The 24,210-nt window shown below is 37.5% G+C and overlaps 4 protein-coding genes across 4 annotated transcripts; 2 read left to right on the forward strand and 2 right to left on the reverse strand.

The window, feature by feature from the left end:
* Positions 1 to 283: 283 nt before the first annotated feature.
* LOC110631364 (protein TPX2) lies at positions 284 to 5,209 on the reverse strand. Its single transcript, XM_021779171.2, has 16 exons — positions 4,700 to 5,209; positions 4,402 to 4,589; positions 3,505 to 3,643; positions 3,265 to 3,403; positions 2,817 to 2,867; positions 2,542 to 2,639; positions 2,319 to 2,397; positions 2,130 to 2,192; positions 1,968 to 2,018; positions 1,813 to 1,871; positions 1,652 to 1,727; positions 1,395 to 1,457; positions 1,211 to 1,273; positions 1,065 to 1,109; positions 864 to 958; positions 284 to 525 (listed from the first exon to the last, which is right to left on the reverse strand). The coding sequence occupies exons 2-16, from the start codon at positions 4,571 to 4,573 to the stop codon at positions 507 to 509; spliced, it is 1,212 nt and encodes a 403-aa protein (XP_021634863.1). The 5' UTR covers positions 4,574 to 4,589; positions 4,700 to 5,209; the 3' UTR covers positions 284 to 506.
* Positions 5,210 to 9,132: 3,923 nt separating this feature from the next.
* On the forward strand, positions 9,133 to 11,802 carry LOC110599815 (probable aminotransferase ACS12). Its single transcript, XM_021736393.2, has 4 exons — positions 9,133 to 9,793; positions 9,882 to 10,016; positions 10,624 to 10,784; positions 10,887 to 11,802. The coding sequence occupies exons 1-4, from the start codon at positions 9,332 to 9,334 to the stop codon at positions 11,740 to 11,742; spliced, it is 1,614 nt and encodes a 537-aa protein (XP_021592085.1). The 5' UTR covers positions 9,133 to 9,331; the 3' UTR covers positions 11,743 to 11,802.
* A 202-nt stretch (positions 11,803 to 12,004) lies between these two features.
* On the reverse strand, positions 12,005 to 13,149 carry LOC110599782. The gene is made up of 2 exons (XM_021736353.1): positions 12,340 to 13,149; positions 12,005 to 12,112 (listed from the first exon to the last, which is right to left on the reverse strand). The coding sequence occupies exons 1-2, from the start codon at positions 13,147 to 13,149 to the stop codon at positions 12,005 to 12,007; spliced, it is 918 nt and encodes a 305-aa protein (XP_021592045.1).
* Positions 13,150 to 13,277: 128 nt separating this feature from the next.
* Positions 13,278 to 24,210, forward strand: LOC110630825 (zinc finger A20 and AN1 domain-containing stress-associated protein 1). The gene is made up of 2 exons (XM_021778424.2): positions 13,278 to 13,416; positions 22,876 to 24,210. Exon 2 carries the CDS (start codon positions 23,003 to 23,005, stop codon positions 23,579 to 23,581), a length of 579 nt encoding a protein of 192 aa, XP_021634116.1. The 5' UTR covers positions 13,278 to 13,416; positions 22,876 to 23,002; the 3' UTR covers positions 23,582 to 24,210.

Consider the following 24,210-nt stretch of genomic DNA (forward strand, 5'->3'; position numbering starts at 1 on the left):
CTTGTTCAGCTCCAACAAAGCGCGCATAAACAATGCTTAGTTTTTAATGACAGAAGCAGCAGTCAACACCCTAACCCAGCTCAACAGGATAACAATTCTGATGTTCAGTGATTTGTTTGGTTTCAAGCAAGTTAAATCCAACAACACTCTTTCATTTACATACCCCAATGTTTCGAGGATATGTTGCGTTTGATCTGTAATTACCGCACCTCTTCACCATTGGAGAGAACTCCAGAAAAAAGAAGAAAAGGATTGCAGAAGAATAAAAGAAGATATATAAAGCCAAAAGAAATTTTAACACCAATGCTATATATACACTTGGTCTCCAAAATCGATTACACTTCCTTTGCAGCTATGAATAACATATTATTTCCTCTTGAAGCTACTCCTTACTTACAGCCTATTGGTTTGGGATGGGTATCTATAATATTTATTTACAACTCGTAGACACAAGTAGGCAAAATTCAACAATGTTAGGACCTTGGAAGGATTTATCTGCACCGCCATCAGCGTATGTGAAAGCTCCTGTCACAATTAGCCATCAACAACAAGCCGTTAAAGCAATATGCTAAAATGCACGCCAAAAGCACATTTTCACTTTGAATTCTGTCACATTTTCACCGCTAAAATGCACGCCACTAGTAAGAAATGATATCTTCGTGAAAGAGAGGGAAGGAAACAAAATTTATTTGTAACTGTGCTCGAGAATCAGATTAGCAAAGGCATGAAAAGGCAACCAGTAATTAGATCGGCATGAAGGGGCAACCAGTTATTAGATCGGCATGGCGTTGCGTGTAGTTGTAGGCTATAGTCTCAAGGCCAACATAGGAGTAAGAAACAAATTCATCAGGATATAATGCTACCTGTTGATTTGTGGTACTATTGAACGCACCCTCCCATTGCTTCCACATTGAAAAGGTTTGCCACAAAGCCTTTGTGATTTGGCAGCATTCTTCATCTATTAGATTGGTGTCATCAGACCATCATTCACTTCTCACTGGAGCTTAAATACCATGTGAACGTAAGAGCTTGAATTATGCATGCATGGGGACAAACCATCATACCTTATATCCTGGATGGAGAGAATCTGGTGCATTCTCCTTTGACCCCTTGATTCAGATAATTGAAGTGTTTGCATATTAATAACAATAAATCATAACTATAGAAAGAAGTTTGGAGCCCTACAAATCAAAAGTTTCAAGGAACTAACCTTATGATGCAGTGGCATTTTTGACCGAGATTTTGCATCAGAGTCTTCAGATTTTAGGGAGAGCTGAATACGGTTTGAAGAAAGCATAGGAATGTATGGACAGGGAGAGTGTTAATCCGTTAAGTTTTTTTTTTTTTTTTAAATAAAAAATGCAAAATCAAATCATCAAAGACATCAATCAAACCTTACTAAATGCTTCTATTGGTGGCTCATTGGGGAATCTTCTATCATTCGGAATATTGCGTTCCTAGGAAGAAGTAAAAGCATAGGATTAAAGCAACCCAAATAATCAAATGATGAGACAGAATCAGAGAGCAGAGTCTGGAAGACACTAATATCTTGTTACTTGCAAATATCTGTGTGAGACCAAATATAGCTCCAGTAGTTAATAATCTCTAACACCACAAATTAGCAATAGGCCTATCATGAAATTCATATCACCTTTTTATTAAGACAGCGAGCTTTAAATTTATCAAGTGCTTCCAATTTCTCCTTTAAGGCGGCAACAGGGGTTACTCTGTTCAAAAACAGTGGCCACCTCTTCAAGTAACTATTATGAAACCTTTAACAATTAGTATGCGCTATTATTCCAGGAATTTTACCTTCTAGAGCTTTTGGTTTGATTTTGTGGACTAGGGCTAGAACTCGGTGCTTTTGCTGCCTGGAATGAGTAAATGGTTAATGTAAAACATGTCAATATCAATTTAAGTAGCACAACTATCAGAGGTTGGATGTGGACAATTGTTTATTCACATACGTTAACAGATTCATATTGCATAGCCCTCTTTGACGTCCTCAAATGAAACACCTAAAAGCCGTGAAAAAAGTAGGAGTGAGAAACCATAAAGTACGCTTGAAGGCTCCAGACGTTTCCAGAAAAAGAGCATATGTAAGACACTGACACGTGTTTACCAATTACCTGAAATTCTGGTAGCTGCGGAGTGCTCTTTTTAGCGAGGGGAAGTGAAGGAGCCTCAAGAATCTGCCAAGCCCAAGAAACATTTAGAAAAGATCCAATATTGACCTTCTATCTATAAACAGTAGCTTTATACAGTTCCCACAAGGTTTGGAGAGAGAATAAAACTCGGTTCTGATTGAGAGTACCTACTTTTTTATTCAAGGGTCTTGCTTTAAAGGTAGAAGCATTTGATTTTGTATTTTCAACCGACTCCACGTTAATCTTGGACCTGAAAATTCAGAACAGTGAACAGAAATAACAAACCTATAGCAAATCAGACAATATTGCCCGGTTCAAGACTTCAAGCCTCCAATGCAAGTATGAAGAGAGAAAAAGGAAGAGGATATGATAACTGAAAACATGTGAATGCTACCTACGCCTTTCTGCCCTACAAGCTGTTTCTAGATTAGGTTCTCTCGGAATTGTAGCTTTCGGTTTCGCAAATGATGTACGAACGTCAACTAGTCCAACCTGCAACATAAATCTTGAGTTATCGGAATTGCGGATAACAAGGATAATATTTACCCAAAATACAGCTAGAAAATCTCTGCAATTGGGGAATTGTTGAAAATTTCCCAGGGAAATATCAGCACTATATTAAAATAAAATTCCAAAGTAACCATGCACTTCCTGAGATATATATCTGACCTTTTTTGGTGCCTTGTGTAAAAAAAGAGCTTGATGCTTCAAACGAGCAACCTGCGTTGCAATTCAATCAGTTTTTTGAGGCTTTGATGGTTGAAATTCGTTATAGCTGTTGTGTTCTATAATGCAGAAAGGAAGAAGGTGACAAGAGAGAGAGGGATGATGCCTAGCTACTTCAAACTCAAAAACACAAATATTGATTTGCAAATGCAAAAAAGAAAACAGATGTCGCTTCATTTTCAATTTCAAAGTTTAAATATATTTGTGAAGAAGAAAGCCTCACTTATGATTGAATAAATTAAAGCGAGGATAATTTTTTTAGTGCACTTGCATGAATAATCGAGCTGGGTTCCATTCACGAATAAGAAAGCCCGAGCCCCGACTCATGATTATTAGATAAAGAATAAATAAGTTAAAGCCCGTGATACCGAAATATAAATTTTTATTGCACCTTGCGGGAAAAACCGGCCTCGAGCTTTTGCCTTTTGGTAGCCTGGGTTCCGTTCATGGAAGAATTCCGTGAACTCTTCTCGTCATCTTTTACCAACTTCTGGGACATATTGTCCTCATTTTTAACTAACTTCTGAGATCTACAAATTTCATTAAGATTAGCCCAACAACTAAATGAAACAACTGAATATAACACTCAATTATCAGTAATCAGTGTGATAACTAGATAAATAAAACATACCTTCTTAGTAATCGGTCACATTGAATTTGTGGAGGACAATTTTGCTTGGCCAACAGACTTGCCGTGGGATTCATGAAACTTGAACTCTTCAGTAGACGTGACTTGACCGGTGATTTGGGTTCATCATATGATTGTAATTCTGCAGAAATCAATGGTCATAAACTACGGCAAGATTAAAGGATAAAAGAGAAACACAACTAAGCTTCGTTCATACAATAATTCAGTGATTATCACGTGAACAGCTAAAGGGACGAATGTTTAGCATTTAATTATTTCGATTCAGCGACATAATTTCATTACTCGTAAAAACACCAAATAACTTGCATTTGGAAGGGTCACCTAGTGAACATCCGAGTCTTCTCATCATTAAATAAAATACTAAAAAGAAGCTGAAATTCTAAAACCTAAAAATGTATCCGAGTTATTAGTCGCTGACGTAGCTTCAGAGTTCATCCTGGTAGACAAGTCAGCGCTGATGGAATAAATGTTTACAGCATCTCTGAGAATGAAAGAGGAATTCCACTTTTCACTGGAACGCTTGGTTAACAATTCAGTTTTGTATTGAGAACTAAAATTTAAGACCGAAATACAATTAGTTAGCACTTGTAGAACAGTCAATTACAAACAAGAGTTTCAAAATTGATTAAGGCAGCTACAGGCTACAAGCATTAACTGCTTATGAGAAACCGTCTTTTTAAACTATTTTTCAATTATAAATTATGATCAGTACTTCTATTGGCTAAATACAACATATATAATCTTCCATTTCATGCCAAAGAAACCATACTCAAAAGCAAGCCAATCTAGACTCCTGTTTTTGGAAAAAATAAATAAAGGAGATAAGAAGATGAAGAAGGTTTTGATCTGATACAGGTAGTATTCATGAGAGAATCTTACGCAGGGTAGAACAAAATCCTGTGGTTTCAAACCAGCGCTCAGCTTCTCGAGCCTCGAAATCGGTTTCTGGCCGGGTGAAATCGTAATACGTAGCTGCATCAAACTCGTAATCAATATCGATTTCTTTAGCAAAAAAATGCTCAACATAAACTTCTTCCATATCGAAATCCATTCTCGTCCCTCCTTCTCTGAGAGAAAAAAATGAGGTCCTTAAATATGCATTTCACACAAAATTGTAACAAAATTTGCGGTATTCATTCATCTGAAGAAAGCTGACATATTCTCCATTTCTATATACCTTTTGTTCTTGGAAAAAGAGAATAAAAAATTACGGTTTTGGCTTCAGAGGATAAATCCTGAGGAAAGAATTATTAACATGAGTTGATTCTCGTTACTTTCCTTTTTGTCTCTGTTGATAGCTTAGGGTAAGGTATCGTGTATCGATTTTGCAAATTTGTCTCGATTTCTCCCTTTCTCTCCCTTCTTTCACCCCAAACTTTCTCGGGAAAATGAGAGAGAAAGTTATAGTGATGTGGCTTCTCTCCCAAAACTTTCCAGGAAAATGAGGGAGAGAGATGTGGAGATGGAGAGAAAGTTGTGAAAATGTGACTAAGCAAATCCTAATTTCTGGATGGGGAAATGATAGAAACGATTTTTATACAAGTGAACGGCGATAATTACGCTGGATATAATACAATTGGAAGGAAGGAACGAAAAAAACAGAACAGAACAGAGCAGAGCATGGACGTTATATATAGGTAGGGTGGTGGTTTCGACTTTGGAGTGGGAATTTTTGAACTGGCGGGTTTTAAGTCCTATTATAATAAATAAATAAACTTTCTCTATGCGACCATTTCACCCTCCTTATAAGATTAGTTTGTAGCCGGCGACGTGTATAGAAAATTTTCTACTTCCACTCATCTACTGAATTTTTATTATTTTAAATTTATTTGTAAGAGTAAGAATTATTCATATATAATATTTATAACACTACAATTTCACAAACTTATTAAAAAATCAATTGAAGAACAAATAAAATAATCATTGGAAAGCTATAAAGAAGAATTATAGCAAACCTCTCCGCTTATGAAATTTTGTACTTTTTCATAAGAGGTTAAAAGCTTGATTAATTTAAGAAAACTACATTGATTAACTTCGCTGTTGAATTGATTTAATTTTTACTATGATAAAATATAAATATTAGTTAGTTAACTAATACCATTATTTTAATTTTCATTAATAAATGTCAAAAATAATTTGAAGGAACAAGTTATATAGTGAATAATATTATTTTATTTATTATATAAAATATTCATAATAGGTAATTATATGATAAAAATATATTATTTATCATGTAATTTTTTTATATTAAATAATTCATTACAAACATACATTTTTATAATAATTTTCAAGTTATTAGTGATAAAAGAAGATTATTAATTTTTTATGTATATATTCTTAATGAATATATATGTGTTTGTATGATATAATTTATTTTATAGTAAAATTATTCAAATTAATATTTGAAAAATCATGAAAAATTCATTTTTAAATGAATTTTTTTAATTTAAAGAAAAAACTGATTTTTTATTTTCAAACAAAAAACATCAGAGAAAATTTATTAAATTGAATATCTGTAGAATTATTTATGTAGTGAAAGCACGAAGAAGAAACAGAGATGTAAATAATAGTGTAAATAATTTGAAATTTAAATGAAAAACGAAGACAAGGACAAGACAATGATTTGGTAAATATAGTTGTCATTTTCTAAAAAATTTCGGTGGTAGTAGTTGTCTTTGTCCATGAAACTTCTTCCCCGTGGAATGCGAAATCTAATCACATTTTTCCATTTATATGATATTGATATCCAGGTCCAGTCACCAGTGTGCTCAGCTCAGCTATTCATTTTCACGTGCACATAAAAAACACTTAGGCACAGCTTCGCCTTTTGCCAGTTGACCCAAAAAGAGCCATACGCTCCTCCTATCATATGAATTCAAATTCCATTCAGGATTCCATCCTCCATCCTAAAGAGCGCCAACGAAAACAACATCACACTAGACAAAAATACTTTTCTTTTTTTAATTATTTTTAAAATTATTAAATGGGTATTTATAACTCCCATTATTTTGAAAAAATTAGGTGTTCACTTAGATCGAAATTCACATACAAACAAGTACTGAAAAAACTTCCTATTTAAGAAGTTTACAACTAAAAGTTATATTGAATTAATTTCAAATTAATTAATATGTTCAAATATATATATATTTTTTTAAGATAAAGATTTATGTATATAACCCACTGATGGGTTGTTGAGGAGCAGAAGCCATGATGAGACAATCATGCGAAAAAGGCAATGAGAACCCATCTTTATTTTCTCCTTCTTGGCCGTTAAGCTCGTGACACGTACCATGCGTCCTCATTATCATTCATGGTATTTTCTCTCTTCTGCATACGACTTCGAACTTTTGAGTTTTGCTGTGTCGACTCGTTTTCGGCATTCCCAGCAATGGGCCAGCCCATTAGCTGAATTTGCTTGAGAAGGGTATTGTATGCCTGGCCCTTTTATCCTGATGTGCCAGGAAATCAGGATTATGGGTAAGAAATCTAAGGAGAATTCTTGCTATCAGGATTATAGGTAAGATCAAGGTAAGACATTCTACATTCGTCATCATCTTGTTATCAAATAAAAATTTTCTACTGAATTTGATGAAATATATTGAAAATACAAAACTAAATTATTATATCCATCCCAAGATTTAAATGAGAAGGCAAAGATTTTTCTTTTTTAATTAATAATCTCAAATTCAAACACTAAATATAAATATTACCAAAACTTATAAAGAAAATACTTTGCTTTACATAATAGGTGATGCAAATTCTAATTAACCAAGAAAATGTGCTTTCGTCCTGTGTTTTAAGGTCACAAAATATTTGATTAAAATAGTCGATATAAACTCTGATTGGATTGTAGCTGCCTATATAATTAATTAGTATAAATTTGTGAAGGCAAAATCAATCACATAATTTTCTTATATTGTTTATCGTTTGCATGATGCAGTTCAAAAGAAAAAACAATTGGCGTATAGAAATTATTTATATAATATTGTAAAATTAATTTTTATGTATGTATATTGATCAACTCATTTTTAAAAATCAAATTTTACGATGTTATTTTGAATATTTAATTTTCCTAATAGGGTCCTGTCTTATGTTACCTCAACAATGGGGCCCATTTGTTTGAGGGTTTTTAATAAATAAATAAATAAAATCTATCTTTGTGAAGGGAAAAAATCATAATACACGTCAATCCCAAATCATTTAGATTTTAAGAGTAATCGAAAGCTAATAATATTTAAGAGTAATTCAAACTTAATGATATTACGAAATAAACATAACAAATAATTATGAAAGCAAGCATAATGTATTGAGGATGATCTCTTTGATTAGAACTTCAGTTAAACGCAAATAAATAATGAGATTGGCACAAATTTTGAATGTTAAGAGTTATTTACTTTCTCTTCATGATAAAAAAACGTAAATAAAGAAAATAAACTTGCCCTTTTTTCTTTAAAAAAAAATTCTTAATTAAAGAAAGAACTCGATTTATAATATTAATTAGTAAAAACCATGTTATTCATTTAAAATAAAATTCAAGTGATGCATTTTTTTTTTTTGAAAAAACAATAAAAATATAGGATAATATTAAACAACGTAACTTAATCCTTAATTTTATGCATTTTGAATCAAATTTGAATGATTCTTACAGATAAGTGAAATTTTAATTGGACCTATTATTTCTCTCTCACATTTCTTCTTTATCTTTTCTTTTTTCTTTATGACTCTCGTCCATTTGTTACTATTATTCTCTATATCTGGGACCATCATTCTTTTTTTAGTGGAGTTTATAGAAAAATAAGATCTGTTTTTATTTTTAAAAAATTAGAGCTTCCTGCAAAGTAATTTCCATACATTTACTGGTTTGGATTGCTCTAATTGCTTTCTTTAATGGCTTTTGTTGCATGTAAGTTTATGACTTTTATAAGCTGATTGCGGTTTCAGTAGAAAATGGCACTCTTCTACCCCCTAAGATTAGTAGGCGTGACTTGTTTGGACTGTAACTAGGCTTAGGCGTTGTTTGTATTCAATTTGGACCTTGAGCTGATTTTTAGTTTGTTTTTCTTAACTTATTTTAGGGTATAGAAGTCTCTTTTGGCTAAGTTTTGGGTATTGTTCAAGTCTTTTATGCTTTCTTAATATAATTCTATTTTTCTAAAAAAATAATTAATGATAAATTAAAATATAGATATGATAATTTATTTTATTAATAAAGTAGTTATTTATTTAACGTAAATATATTTATATATTTAACTCTACAAACTTAACTATTGCTCTTATTTCATGGATAACATGTTTAACATTATTAATTATAATTCATTTGATGTATAAACTTTAAGCTGATATGACTTATATATGTTTCGCTTTTTTGTTACTGTTTTTATAAGTTTAGAGCTTAACAATTACGCTTTTATTTAATAATTATAATTTTGTAAAGTTGAAGCATCGAGAAAATATTAAATAAAATTTTATATACAGCCAAATAAAAAAAATTATTATCTAAAAAGGCAAAAAAAACGCCTTTTTCTTCTTTAAACAGAGCAAGACGAAAAGCAACTTCTATTATTATTTTCGCCATTTTGCAAGAAAAGACGCTTGAAAAACAGATGAGACTAGTGATGCCTGTGATACTTGCCAATTAGCAACGAGTGACCTCACCGAATCCTCCCAAAGAATATTTCAAGATAAAAGAAGATAAATCCAGACTCTCCTTCAACGAACGGCTCACAACACTCCTACACAAACGCATTAACTGCCTAAGCATGCGGAACGCCCGAGACCTTCAACCCCGGCGGCTTCATTCGCCAAACCAATGACCCTCACCCAAATCCAAACCCGAATTCAGTCTACCGAGCCTGACAACCTTCCCCGGAAGCCCGCCGGAGCCACCGCAATGAGACTTATAGTGCCACTTCAAGGTGTAGTCCAAGGCAGAGGAGGCCTAATATTAGGTTCTCTAATCCCTTGCGCTCTCTTTTACTTTTTCCAGCTCTATTTCAAACGACATCGTTCTCCAAATCCTTCTTCGAACCCTCCGTCGCCTTCCGCTTCATCTCCAAACCTTGCTGAGATCCCCAGGACGTCTTCGCGGTCCAATTTATCGAGCCGGGGATCGTTTAGCCAGGGACGGGCATGTATATCGAACCGGGCGATGTCCATTGCGAAGCCTAATGATTCTCCTTATTATATTGGGCTGGATAAGGTTTCGGTGAATCCGTATGACAGAAGAAGCAATCCGGATGGGATTATTCAGCTTGGGTTATCTGAGAATAGAGTTAGTACTGGTTCTCTTTTTGTTTATTTATTTTTTACTATTCATCGCTCCATTTGTGTTGTTAATTGGCTGCGTTTGTGGGATTCAGTTGTGTTTAGATTTGATTGAGAAATGGATGGCGAATAATCTCAGGGATTCTGTAGTTGGAACAGACGGTGGTGATCTGAATATTCATGGTATCGCGACATACCAGCCGTTCGATGGATTGATGGAGCTAAAAGTGGTAAAGTGAAGTCTTTTTTTTTTTCTTGGACCAAAAAAAGGCCCTTTTTTTTTTCAATTTTGATTTGCGCTACTTGATTGAGGAGAACTGGAAGGGCTTATTGCCATTATAACGTGGATTTTAAGTTAAAATTTTCAGTAATCTCCAGTCGCATTGATAACCATAAAATGGTGTGTTAATCTAAATCAGTCATTGTTGTTGGCATTAAATTCTTTAATTGGAAATGTATCCTTACTGCTGATTTGTATCTTTAGAGGTTTGTTTTGTTATTTGCCTACGAGACTATTGTAGACGAGGTGTGTTTTATTTGTATAGGAGATCTGATGCATCCACTTTTTGGGTATTCTCCTTTGTCTTAATAACTAATGCAGCTTCAGTAGTGCAAATATATTTTGTTTTTTCATCTCGTTTGATGTTGGGGAATGGCTTGGCTTGAGATTTTCTAGGTTCTTTGATTTTTGAATTTTTCCACGTGCTTTTGTTTGTTCATCATTTTAAACTGAATCAGATTGTCACATTATGCTATTGTTGATATGCATTGGCTTATAGAATTCTGTCCATGTTGTGTTGTTTCAGTGATTTGTTACATTCTCTCTCGACTTTGCAGGCTATGGCAAATTTCATGTCTCAGGTTGTGGGAAGAGCAGTCTCATTTGATGCATCACAGATCGTATTAACTGCTGGTGCAACTCCTGCAGTTGAGATTTTATGCTTCTGCTTGGCAGACCAGGGAAATGCATTTCTTGTTCCAACGCCATATTATCCTGGGTAAGTTTGATTTATAGTACATATTTCTAACCAAATACTGAAGCAATTAGTACATCTTATTTAAAATAAAGCCTTGAAGTTAATCAGGAAAATAATATGCAGATTTGATAGAGATATGAGATGGCGAACAGGAGTGGAGCTAGTACCTGTTCACTGCCGCAGCACTGACAATTTCATATTAAGTGTCCCTGCTCTTGAGGAAGCTTACAATCAGGCTAGAAAACGAGGATTAAAAGTTCGTGGAATATTGATTTCTAACCCTTCAAATCCTGTTGGCAATTTACTGCCACAAGAAACACTCTTTGACCTTCTAGACTTTGTCCAAGAGAAAAACATCCACATTATTTCTGATGAAATATTTGCTGGGTCTGTGTATGGAAATGGTCAATTTGTGAGTATGGCGCAAATTCTAGAGGAAGAAGATTTTGACAAGAATAGGATTCATATTATATATGGTCTCTCAAAAGATCTTTCTCTTCCAGGATTTAGGGTTGGGGCCATCTACTCCTACAACGAAAACATCTTAACTGCTGCTAAAAGGTTAACTAGATTTTCTTCTATTTCTGCTCCAAGCCAGAGGCTGCTAGTTTCCATGCTTTCAGATACAAGATTCATCGAGGAATATATTGACACTAATAAAAGGAGGATTAGGAAAATATATGACTTATTTGTTGAAGGGTTCAAGCAATTAGGAATCAAGTGTGTAGAAAGTAGTGCTGGCTTGTACTGTTGGGCTGATATGGGTGAACTAATGAACTCTTACAGTGAGAAAGGAGAACTTGACTTATGGGATAAACTGTTGAACATTGCAAAGATCAATGTAACTCCTGGTTCAGCCTGCCACTGCATAGAACCAGGATGGTTCCGCTGTTGTTTTACTACTTTAACTGAAGAAGACATTCCTGTAGTCATAGAACGGATCAGCAAAGTTGCAGAAACATTTAAATCTCCTGGTTGAAATGTAAAGTCATACGTTCAAACTTTTTCAGCAATTGCTACGTAGGAGATCATTTTTTGACCTTCTATGTTGGGAATATTCAGCTACTGAGCTAACGTAGAAGTTAAATGCATATGTCATGAAGTCCTCAGTATTCAACATGTGGTTGCATTATGGAAATTGTATATTATTTTTTTCTCCCAAAGTTGAAAGCTAAAACAAATTGGAAAGAAGCTTCATGGAGAGAACTGAATGCAACGTGATTATTAACTAGAAGACCGACCTATGTCAGTTTCAGTTTTGGATGATCCATCTTCCTCTGCAATACTCCAATCATATTGATGCCAGCACCAAAGAGATAGCAGCTAAAAGCTTTCCCATTTTTGAATTCCTGCGCAGGTGCAATCATGAGAGCAAAAGTTGTTTTCTGATTCTTGTAGAAAATAGCTGATTATCAGCTGTATGATTTTTTTTAATGTCGACATAAGAGGATGGTTCAAAATATTTTTGCTCTGTGCTTTTAATGGCTTTTCCCTTTGTATCCTTCTTAATAGTTACTTCAGCAAATAGTCATAGGTATTAATTGTATTTAAAAAGAAGCAGGAACTGGAGATTTACCATTGATAGATTCTGTGTTCCCATTTGAACAGCTTTTCTTCGTCTACTCCTCCGGCTCATCGTTATCAATTCTCCAAGTGTTGCTGTCCTCTTTGCTACTGTATTACTGTCACTTTCATGATGAAAATGGATATTATTTAGTTCTAGGGAAGGGTTGGAGCCGTGTTTGGAGTATTCTTCCTTCCCAAGAAAGGCAGAATTTGGGGTATATAATGGAGAAAAACAGTCCAAGAAAGAAGCCCTAGTAAGGCTTGAAATTCCAGTTTCATAACTGCTTCTGCTGTCTATTTCAGAAGCAGGTGAGGAAGAGCTTTCTAACTGGTCATTGATATCATTGTTTGAGGAAGTTTTTAGCACTGGAACTGCGGTAGAAACTGCTGATGACAACACCAAGCAATTTGCCAGGAGAGAGGGTAGAGAGCTGAATGAATAGTCAGTTTCAAAACTGAAAGATTCAAGATCCGAGTCAAATGTTACTTCTTTGTCTATGTGGTGGTCGCTGCCATCAGTCCCCGCGTTGTCAAAATTGTAATCATCATGCTGTTGAGAGTCTTGCCAGGTTGTAAGAGCAGACTCCATTGGTGGCTGTGAGAAACCAGGTATAGGCTTTCGAGGCTTTTCCTCCCAGCTGAAAGGAGCCGAGGCAACGAGCTTTTCTGGAGATGGTAGAGCTAGGGTAGTAACTGAATAAATCACAGGTCTCCAGTGCTTTTTGGCTACTCCTGGACTTTCCTCCCAGAGAAACGGAACTGCTGGTGGTTGTCTAACGTGCTTTCTTTTCGAGCGTTTGATGACTTCATTATCCGCCATTCTGGGAACAGAAATGCGAAGCTATGGTCTCATAAAATTTGGCACCCAGAACTGTTCCTCTTCTTACACATATAGGGCAGCATGGTTGTGGAGTTGTGTTAAGTTGTCATCTAAACTTTGCCTCCTAAGCGCACCATTATTTTGGCAATAGGAGATTAGGCTACCTGCTCTCTCTACCATCACAGGGGCTGGAAACAACTTATTTTTATTCCTCATGGTTTTGGTGCGTAGAACTTTTTCCGCAAGCGGTCCACCAACTCAGCAAAAGTAAGTAAATAAACCCAGACATATAAAATTTGTTTCACAGGCTATTATTGGGAGATAGAGATTACTGAATATTCTCCATACTCTAGAAAATTGTACTTTTTAGTTAATTTTGTTTGAGATTTAGCAAAATATATAATTTGATCTATTTTTTTTATAGGAAATCATTATAAAAAATTAGTAATTTTTCAAATTTTATTTTGTTCTTTCCGTTTAAATTTATAATTAGTTAACTATAAGATAAAAAAGTATGCCCAAATTGAAAGTATTAAATTGTTATGATATTAAACCCATATGGACTATAGAAAATGATATTTAAAAGATTAAATTTTATAGTTTAACAATAAATTTTAATAAAAAAATTATTTTATTAACGGAATCAAATTTTAAACATTAAATAGTTTCTCATAAATAATAGATTTTGATAAATTGTTTTAATTTTACATATCTTTCCTCAATCTCGACTTCAATATATATCATTAAAATTATTTAAATTCAATTTAAGTGTAATTAAAACCATTCTTCCTCAATATTAATAATTGTACCATAAATATGCTTCCGTTTTAAATTATATAATAAAATTCTTAAAATTTAATTTTAATATATCCATGATTTTTAAGACAAATGTGCTTGACATTAATTTTCCTTGATATGTTATTTTTATACCCACATATTAGAGTTTGAATGTATTTAATTGAATGTATTTAATTAAGTAATATATTATCAATATGTCCTTACATTAATCTATGAATCTAAAGATAAATTAGATGTTATGCATCCTTTAAAATATTGCCCTAAACTCGAATTAAAAGTAATATAATTTAAAACGATATTGTTAATTTTTCTTTAAAATAAAAATAATTATTTAATTTTAATAACATTAAATTCTAAAAAATATAATTTTTTATTTTAAATTAGTAAATATTTAAATCTTAAGTTACCTATGCAAGTTTGAAAGAAAATTACATAATTTTTATAATTTATCATGAATAATTTTTTTATGGAAATTAATATTAAGTGTTGATCGTAATTGATAAATATTTTCCTCTTCCTGGTCCATGATAGATCTGGTTTTCTTCTGGGTCCCTTCTTGCTGGGCTCCCTGATGGGTCTCTCCATGTTTTACCTGGTGAAAGGATCTGTAAAATAAGAAAGAATGGTCAGGGGCCTACCGGGTGTGCCCCGGCAGAGGCCCTCCGACGCTCAAGTCAGATTTTATGGCTCAGAGTAGTATATTTAGGCAAGGGTTACAGAAAGAATAAAAATGGTGTCCAGGAAGAAAAAGGAAAGAAGAAGAGAGCCCCCCCATTCTGCGTGGCCTTTACCGTGATATATATATCTGTCTCTCTGCCACAATACTAGCTGTCTTCTGTCGCCTAGCTCCGTATGTACGGATGTGTCAGGTGCCTGCTCCATGCGTAACGGCCATTAATTCTCCTCTGATACGTATGATTCTCCTCTGATACGCATGCGGAAGGACTTACCAGCGGGGCATCTTGGTCATTTTCCCTTTTCCGGGCTGGGTTGAATGGTAGGGCTGAAGTTGAGCCTGGTGAGGGCTTGATTACTGGGCCGAGAGGTTTGGGCCGGTTTGATTGAGGAGTCTAGGCGGAGTTCCGGCCCTATGACTGAGCGGGCTGGACCTGGCTCTCGAGGGGAATATTGAAGCCTTCGGATCATGGACTGTTTTCATGGGCCTGGCCTTTATACCGGGGTGAAGAAATCCAGCGATCATCAATTGCCCCTTTATCTCCTCAGCAGTTATTCCATGACTGGTGAGGGGATAAATCTTTAATTTCTATTCATGACCGTGTGGTCTGAGAACTGCTCCTGTCGAAAGTATCCCTTTCTTGCCTTTTCATTATTTTTGCCTGAGCGTTGGACTCTTGTGTATGTTTTTTGCCCCTGAGTATTTATGGGCTGTCTTCTTTCGAGCGTTTTGCGGGCTCTTTGTTGCTTGGACCTTTCTCTAGGTCAGCTGAGTTGGTTTAGTGTGAGCGGTCAATTCTCGAGGTCGTTGCCTCTCATGATTGCCCCTGATTCTCTGTTTGGCTTTGTATTTTGGTATGCAGTTTGCTTAGGAATCGCCTTGCCTTAATTCGGTCTGTCTTATCGGGTTTACCAGTACTGCGCTCGTTTTCTTGAGATCGGCATGATGCTTTGGTACTTTTGGCTGTTGTGTGAGATTAAAGTCTATCTACCTGATGACTTGAGCTCCTTTGGGAGGTCGGAGTTTAGCTTTTTCATTTATGGTCCCGTGCCCCAATCTTTTATGTGAGATCAGAACTATGTTCTTTATGAGTTGTTTTTGCTTGTTGCACCGGATGATCTTGGGGATTCTGGCTATTTTTGCTCCGGGAGATCTTTGAGATCTTTGCCGGTCTTCTACCTCAGTGAGGTCTTCTGCCTCATTGAGGTCTTCTGCCGCTTTGAGGTTTTCTGCCTCTTTGAGGTCTTCTGCCTCTTTGAGGTCTTCTGCCTTTTTGAGGTCTTCTGGCTCTTTTGAGGTCTTCTGCCTCTTTGAGGTCTTCTGCCTCATTGAGGTCTTCTGCCTCTTTGAGGTCTTCTGCCTCTTTGAGGTCTTCTGTCTCTTTTGAGGTCTTCTGCCTCATTGAGGTCTTTTGCCTCTTTTGAGGTCTTCTGCCTCATTGAGGTCTTCTGCCTCTTTTGAGGTCTTCTGCCTCTTTGAGGTCTTCTGCCTCATTGAGGTCTTCTGCCTCATTGAGGTCTTCTGCCTCTTTGAGGTCTTCTGCCTCTTTGAGGTCTTTTTTTGGTGGGACCTCAGTGAGGTCTTCTTTTGTCAAGACCTTGTTGAGGTCTTCTTTTGCTAGGACCTCAGTGAGGTCTTCTTTTACTAGGACCTCAGTGAGGTCTTCTTTTGTCAAGACCTTGTTGAGGTCTTCTTTTGCTAGGACCTCAGTGAGGTCTTCTTTTGCCAGGACCTCAGTGAGGTCTTCTTTTGCTAGGACCTCAGTGAGGTCTTCTTTTGCTAGGACCTCAGTGAGGTCTTCTTTTGCCAGGACCTCAGTGAGGTCTTCTTTTGCTGGGACCTCAGTGAGGTCTTCTTTTGGTGGGACCTCAGTGAGGTCTTCTTTTGTCAAGACCTTGTTGAGGTCTTCTTTTGCTAGGACCTCAGTGAGGTCTTCTTTTGTCAAGACCTTGTTGAGGTCTTCTTTTGCTATGACCTCAGTGAGGTCTTCTTTTGGTGGGACCTCAGTGAGGTCTTCTTTTGTCAAGACCTTGTTGAGGTCTTCTTTTGCTAGGACCTCAGTGAGGTCTTCTTTTGGTGGGACCTCAGTGAGGTCTTCTTTTGTCAAGACCTTGTTGAGGTCTTCTTTTGCTAGGACCTCAGTGAGGTCTTCTTTTGTCAAGACCTTGTTGAGGTCTTCTTTTGCTATGACCTCAGTGAGGTCTTCTTTTGGTTGGACCTCAGTGAGGTCTTCTTTTGTCAAGACCTTGTTGAGGTCTTCTTTTGCTAGGACCTCAGTGAGGTCTTCTTTTGGTGGGACCTCAGTGAGGTCTTCTTTTGTCAAGACCTTGTTGAGGTCTTCTTTTGCTAGGACCTCTGTGAGGTCTTCTTTTACTAGGACCTCAGTGAGGTCTTCTTTTGTCAAGACCTTGTTGAGGTCTTCTTTTGCTAGGACCTCAGTGAGGTCTTCTTTTGTCAAGACCTTGTTGAGGTCTTCTTTTGCTATGACCTCAGTGAGGTCTTCTTTTGGTGGGACCTCAGTGAGGTCTTCTTTTGTCAAGACCTTGTTGAGGTCTTCTTTTGCTAGGACCTCAGTGAGGTCTTCTTTTGGTGGGACCTCAGTGAGGTCTTCTTTTGTCAAGACCTTGTTGAGGTCTTCTTTTGCTAGGACCTCAGTGAGGTCTTCTTTTGTCAAGACCTTGTTGAGGTCTTCTTTTGCTATGACCTCAGTGAGGTCTTCTTTTGGTGGGACCTCAGTGAGGTCTTCTTTTGTCAAGACCTTGTTGAGGTCTTCTTTTGCTAGGACCTCAGTGAGGTCTTCTTTTGGTGGGACCTCAGTGAGGTCTTCTTTTGTCAAGACCTTGTTGAGGTCTTCTTTTGCTAGGACCTCTGTGAGGTCTTCTTTTACTAGGACCTCAGTGAGGTCTTCTTTTGTCAAGACCTTGTTGAGGTCTTCTTTTGCTGGGACCTCAGTGAGGTCTTCTTTTGGTGGGACCTCAGTGAGGTCTTCTTTTGTCAAGACCTTGTTGAGGTCTTCTTTTGCTAGGACCTCAGTGAGGTCTTCTTTTACTAGGACCTCAGTGAGGTCTTCTTTTGTCAAGACCTTGTTGAGGTCTTCTTTTGCTAGGACCTCAGTGAGGTCTTCTTTTGCCAGGACCTCAGTGAGGTCTTCTTTTGCTAGGACCTCAGTGAGGTCTTCTTTTGGTGGGACCTCAGTGAGGTCTTCTTTTGTCAAGACCTTGTTGAGGTCTTCTTTTGCTAGGAGATCTTGGGGATCCTGGTCTTCTACCTCCAGGAGGTCTCTATGTCTCAAGGAGGTCTTCTTTTGCCAGGAGATCTTGGGGATCCTGGTCTTCTACCTCCAGGAGGTCTCTATGTCTCAAGGAGGTCTTCTTTTGCCAGGAGATCTTGGGGATCCTGGTCTTCTACCTCCAGGAGGTCTCTATGTCTCAAGGAGGTCTTCTTTTGCCAGGAGATCTTGGGGATCCTGGTCTTGTGTCCGGGAGATCTTGGGGATCCCGGTCTTCTACCTCCAGGAGGTCTCTATGTCTCAAGGAGGTCTTCTTTCGCCAGGAGATCTTGGGGATCCTGGTCTTCTACCTCCAGGAGGTCTCTATGTCTCAAGGAGGTCTTCTTTTGCCAGGAGATCTTGGGGATCCTGGTCTTATGTCCGGGAGATCTTGGGGATCCCGGTCTTCTACCTCCAGGAGGTCTCTATGTCTCAAGGAGGTCTTCTTTCGCCAGGAGATCTTGGGGATCCTGGTCTTCTACCTCCAGGAGGTCTCTATGTCTCAAGGAGGTCTTCTTTTATCAGGAGATCTTGGGGATCCTGGTCTTGTATCCGGGAGATCTTGGGGATCCCGGTCTTGAATCCGGGAGATCTTGGGAATCCCGGTCTTGAATCCGGGAGATCTTGGGGATCCCGGTCTTGAATCCAGGAGATCTTGGGGATCCCGGTCTTCTACCTCTGAGGTCTCTATGTCTCAGGGTCTTCGGGCGAGATTTAGAATTTTTCTGCAAAATAAAAGCTTGCACAGAGCGTATATAACGCGGATGCTCGTTGTTAATTTAATAATGTTCACCAATAATATGTCGCACATGTCATTCGGTTTCATCTTTCAGATGCATGCAAGTATTATCTCATGTGATTCCAAAGATGCAATGAACAATATATTTGCATATGTAAACTTCTCCAAGATTTTACTTTACAAAAGCAATATGTTTAAATATATAATCCCTTTTATTAGGGTATTCATGCTACTCTTAACTAGCAGCGAAAATTTTTCCCCTAAGCTAGTATGCCTCTGAGCATATATCTGTATGCTCATGAAAATTTTATTCTAAGATTTAAGCTTTATAATTAGACCTGATATTCTAAGGTATTTATATTTAAAAATAATAATAATAATAATTGGAAGTCTGATGTTACTGAAAACATCTTAGCGTTTGCTAAAAATATATAATTTAATTGAGTGTATAAATGTTACTTAAAATATGGCTAGTTAATTTTATTTATTCACTCCGTAATTTATTAATTAGTTTTCATTTATCATATTTTATTTTTAACTGAACTTTACGAATATAAAATAGAAATTGCTACTCAAAAATTGAATTATGATAAATGGAGAAACTGACCTTTATGTGGCCCTTCTCAATAAGCGATTGAGCAACACCGAGATGATGACACGTTTCCTTATGATCATTTGCTTCACTATAACCCTTGAACCATCTCTGGGTGGGCTGAAACATACTGGCGAATAATCATTAGTTCCACACTTGAAAGTTGAGTTCCGAGAGTGCTTCACCAGCCCCTCTTTTCCCTGGAGTCTTGCACTGGCTATCTCACAAATTTTGGTTGGTTGAAAAAGCTCCCAACGCTGATTGTGAACTGCGGCATGAAACTTCCCTACGGCTCTTGAGTCGGTGAAGTTAACGAATGCGTAACCCTTGTTGGCGTGGTTTCCAAACTTCCATACGCTGCCTTTCTAACCTCCAGAGTTTTCCTTTGATTTGTTGAGACTCCCAATGGCTGAGACCCATGTGTAACAGTATTCCACATCACAGCCCACTCGTGGCAGAGAATGACGCATTAGCGAAGATGATTTCTTTCTCAACCTTGAGGCCGCCGAGCCCGAGCCTCTGTCCATCACCGCTGTCCTCTTCACTTGCCCGACCTCAGCCCAATCTTAAATCGCTCCCTTTTCTCACTACCCAAGCCTGTTCTGCCTCAGACGACAAGCCTCAGCCTCGGAAGCTGAAGGGAAGCTCTCGGCTTAACCGGTGGTCCAGGGCTCGAGCAATCCGCTCTGACCGTTTTTTTTTTTTTTTTTAGACCTCTCAGGTCACCGGACTCAGGTGGCCGAGCTCAATCCCCCACCTCAACAATCCAGAGAAAGCGAATTAAAAAGATTTAGTACTATAACAGCGGGTAATAGAGATGACGAAGGCGTGGATGTCACAGGTGGGAAGTTCCATTTACGCAGTTTCCGACAGCAATAGATGGACGGTCTAGCACTTCGTTGGCGCGGCCTTGGGACAGTTCGAGCATTGCTTGATCGATCGAGGTTGCTCTGTAAATACTCATCTGTTTTACTTCGCCTTTGAATATGAGTTCGGTAACATTATCTCACCCGACCTGGGATGTGAGCCCGACCTCAAACACGGCTCCGACCTCGGTCACAGATCTGAGCTCGAGCACGGATCCGATCTGAATGAGTGTGGTCGTCGAATTTGCCGATGACAGAGCCATCTTTGTGCTTCGCCAGCTTTCCACAAACACAGCTCTGAGCTCGATCACAATTCTGAGCTCGAGCACGGATCCGACCTGAACGAGCAATCTATCACTGTGGTCGTCGGATTTGCCGAGCTCCTTCCTGTCTTGCTATTCTGACCCACTAACTTGCTAATTCAAATCTTGAGGGCAGTCTGGCCATCCGACCAGGAATGCGGGATCATCCTCCAACATGGCTTTGACCCCAAGCTTACATCTATCTGACTTCACGATTTCAATCTCAAGCTTGGGTCCGTCAACTATTAAGCATGAGCTGATTTATTCATGTGGTTCAATGCCCAGTCGGGTTCGCGATGTTTATTGGGAATCTCTTGTTGGTTTGTTGAAGTCGTTCTTTCCCATTTTGCTTTTCCGACTTGTCTGAGCTTTTCCTCCGACCTGTTGAGCGTGGTCTGCTGGAGCCTTCCCACTCAAAAGTTGATCATCTGGTGGTGGTGTCTGCTTTAATTCTTGAAGGTTGTGGTTTCTTCCCTTGCAGACGTGGTGTCAGCTCTATCATGCCTTCACATCTGGTCCAATTCTACATCACCCCGACCTCATTTGTCGGGTCTTGACCAGACCAGCAGCTTCCTTCTCAGGTCGGCGCGTCTTTGGCAGCTCGAGCTCTTTTCACTCCTGCTATTTCTATATATATATATATATATATATATATATATATATATATATATATATATATTATTTTTATTTATTTATTTATTTATTATTTTATTTTTTTATTTTTTTATTTTTTACTTGGAATCTTACAGCCAACCTGCCCATCCAACCCTTACAATATATATACACGGTCGACCTCACAATTTCAATAAATATGTATATTATGCATTTTTTTTTTTTTTTACAGAAATAATTAAAATTTATACTTACAGGCAAGCACTTCGATCTGAAGTTTCACCTCGTCAGATCTCAAAGAAAAAGTTAGTAGTGATAATATTTAATAAATGTTAAAATAAACAACGAGGGTAGAAAAATGAAGATTAAGAGACTGTCAAGATATTCTTAAACCAGCTGGGTCTTTCTTTTCAGCTGGATTACTGTAAATCTCCATCTTTCTTTTTCGTATAAGCTTTCATACCTCCATGTGGATCTCAATGGGTGGATTTAGGAACTCCGGTGACGAAAAGGTCCCCTTCGTTTTCCCACAGACGGCGCCATTTGATAAATATTTTCCTCTTCCTGGTCCATGATAGATCTGGTTTTCTTCTGGGTCCCTTCTTGCTGGGCTCCCTGATGGGTCTCTCCATGTTTTACCTGGTGAAAGGACCTGTAAAATAAGAAAGAATGGTCAGGGGCCTACCGGGTGTGCCCCGGCAGAGGCCCTCCGACGCTCAAGTCAGATTTTATGGCTCAGAGTAGTATATTTAGGCAAGGGTTACAGAAAGAATAAAAATGGTGTCCAGGAAGAAAAAGGAAAGAAGAAGAGAGCCCCCCCATTCTGCGTGGCCTTTACCGTGATATATATATCTGTCTCTCTGCCACAATACTAGCTGTCTTCTGTCGCCTAGCTCCGTATGTACGGATGTGTCAGGTGCCTGCTCCATGCGTAACGGCCATTAATTCTCCTCTGATACGTATGATTCTCCTCTGATACGCATGCGGAAGGACTTACCAGCGGGGCATCTTGGTCATTTTCCCTTTTCCGGGCTGGGTTGAATGGTAGGGCTGAAGTTGAGCCTGGTGAGGGCTTGATTACTGGGCCGAGAGGTTTGGGCCGGTTTGATTGAGGAGTCTAGGCGGAGTTCCGGCCCTATGACTGAGCGGGCTGGACCTGGCTTTCGAGGGGAATATTGAAGCCTTCGGATCATGGACTGTTTTCATGGGCCTGGCCTTTATACCGGGGTGAAGAAATCCAGCGATCATCAGTAATATATCTATTTAAAGCAATGTGACTAAATAAAATTTAAACATAAAGTTGATATATAAACTGTAATGACAGTTTATAATGATTTTAGTGATAAAGCGATAATGCTAAGGCAATTATCAAAAGTGGGGAAAGACATATATATGTGTGATCATAAGGTTTGAGGTAAAATAACAAGGCCTTAAAAAGTTCAAACTTATGTGAGAAATAATTTTTTGTTCTTTTGAATTACATATGAGAAAGAGTTTGACTATCATAAAATAAATATTTATATTTAAATTTTACATTTGCACTATACACCTTGATTATGCATAAGTTTAAAATTTAAATATAAATATTTAAATTTAATTTGACTGGTTCGATAACTAAAAGTATATTATTTACTTAAAGACCTATGGTTCGTTCAAGTTCCTACACCTTCTCTCCCCAACTCAAAAAATAAAGAAAAGCTAACATCTATTAAACATATTCTTTGCGTGTCCCCGTTAGCATATTGGATTCTATTTTAAGTGGAGTAACGCCATTGAACAGTCGCTGGTTGGGCCTTGAATGATGGGCCAGAATTTTGCACTGTCCAAGACATCACTCGGGCCTTTTAAATTTATTGCTGTCCTTATTGTGTAGGAATAAACCGACTCTGATTTAGATTTCATATAAACACGCTAACCACAGTCGCCGTTTGATCAAGAGATTAAAATCAAGAAAAGTTCCAGACCAGTGGGCTCTTCAAGAAAATCCCAGCGATCAAGACATGGCTTCACGTAAGAGCATCGATCCACAACACTGCGCTAATGGTTGCGGTTTCTATGGATCTACAGAATATCGAAATCTTTGCTCAAGCTGCTACAGAGAAGAAATAAAAAAGGCATCCATGGAGATCGAGGAACCGTTGAACCAGAAATCGTCGCCTCCGCCATCAAACGCTACCTCCAGATTCTTCAATTCTGCACCTCGTTCTGCTTTCTCTTTTCATTCTAATAATATTTCCGGTTCAAATTCTTTTTTTGGTGCTTCCTCGAGTAACACCAAACAGTTTTCTTTTTCTGCTGCTTCTAGTTTAACCGATAAAACTTGCATTTCTCATAGGGCTAATCCCAACAATTTCCTTTTCGGTTCTTCAACCGTTCGGAAGGATGTGTGCAATACGTGCAACAAGCGGGTTGGGCTGACCGGATTTCGGTGCCGATGTGGGAATAAGTTTTGTGGGAAACACAGGTACCCGGAAGAACACTCGTGCAGCTTCGATTACAAGGCGTTTGCACGTGAGAATATGCTCAAACAAAATCAGGTTTGCAAGGGTGATACTGATAAATTGCGGAATAGAATTTAATTAGGCATAGGGTTATTACGAATCCTTTTATTAGATTTATCTACAAATTGATGCGACACTCGTGGAGATATTGTTCCATACTTCCGGTGCCATCTCCGGCAACTGCTTAAACTGTGGTCTGTTGCAAACTTGCAGTGGTAGGATCGGTCTTGGACCGAAAAAGTATAGAACAATTCTTCCCCATGGTTAGTGCTTTGATACAAAATTATTTTCTCTAAAAACAAAAACTTTCTAATCAATTAAAATGGTAAAATTCATTTGTAAAGAGAAAAAAAAAAGGGTAAATTCAGAATATAAGATGATCGCATCAATACGTAGATAAGCAAAGTAAAAGAAGCAGTTAAAAAAAAAAAAAAAAAAGTAAAACAAAAATTGGGCAAGCTGAGCTTGGTAAGAATTGAGTCTGACAGTTGTTTATGAGTGTTTTTTTTTTTTTTAGTTGTCGATTAATTATGCTTTATTCTTGGTCTTTGGCATAATACTGTTTCCCAAATGGAATATATAGATTTTTCGTTTAATTTCTGATCTTTTTTGTTTTAAATGAGTTGAGGAGTCCTGTAGGTTTTTTTGTCTTATGGATTTGTGAGTTATTGCTTGTTTATCTTAAATAAGAGGACTGTATTCGTATC

The sequence above is a fragment of the Manihot esculenta genome, chromosome 14 (genome assembly GCF_001659605.2).
Source record: "Manihot esculenta cultivar AM560-2 chromosome 14, M.esculenta_v8, whole genome shotgun sequence".
Taxonomy (NCBI): Eukaryota; Viridiplantae; Streptophyta; class Magnoliopsida; order Malpighiales; family Euphorbiaceae; genus Manihot; species Manihot esculenta.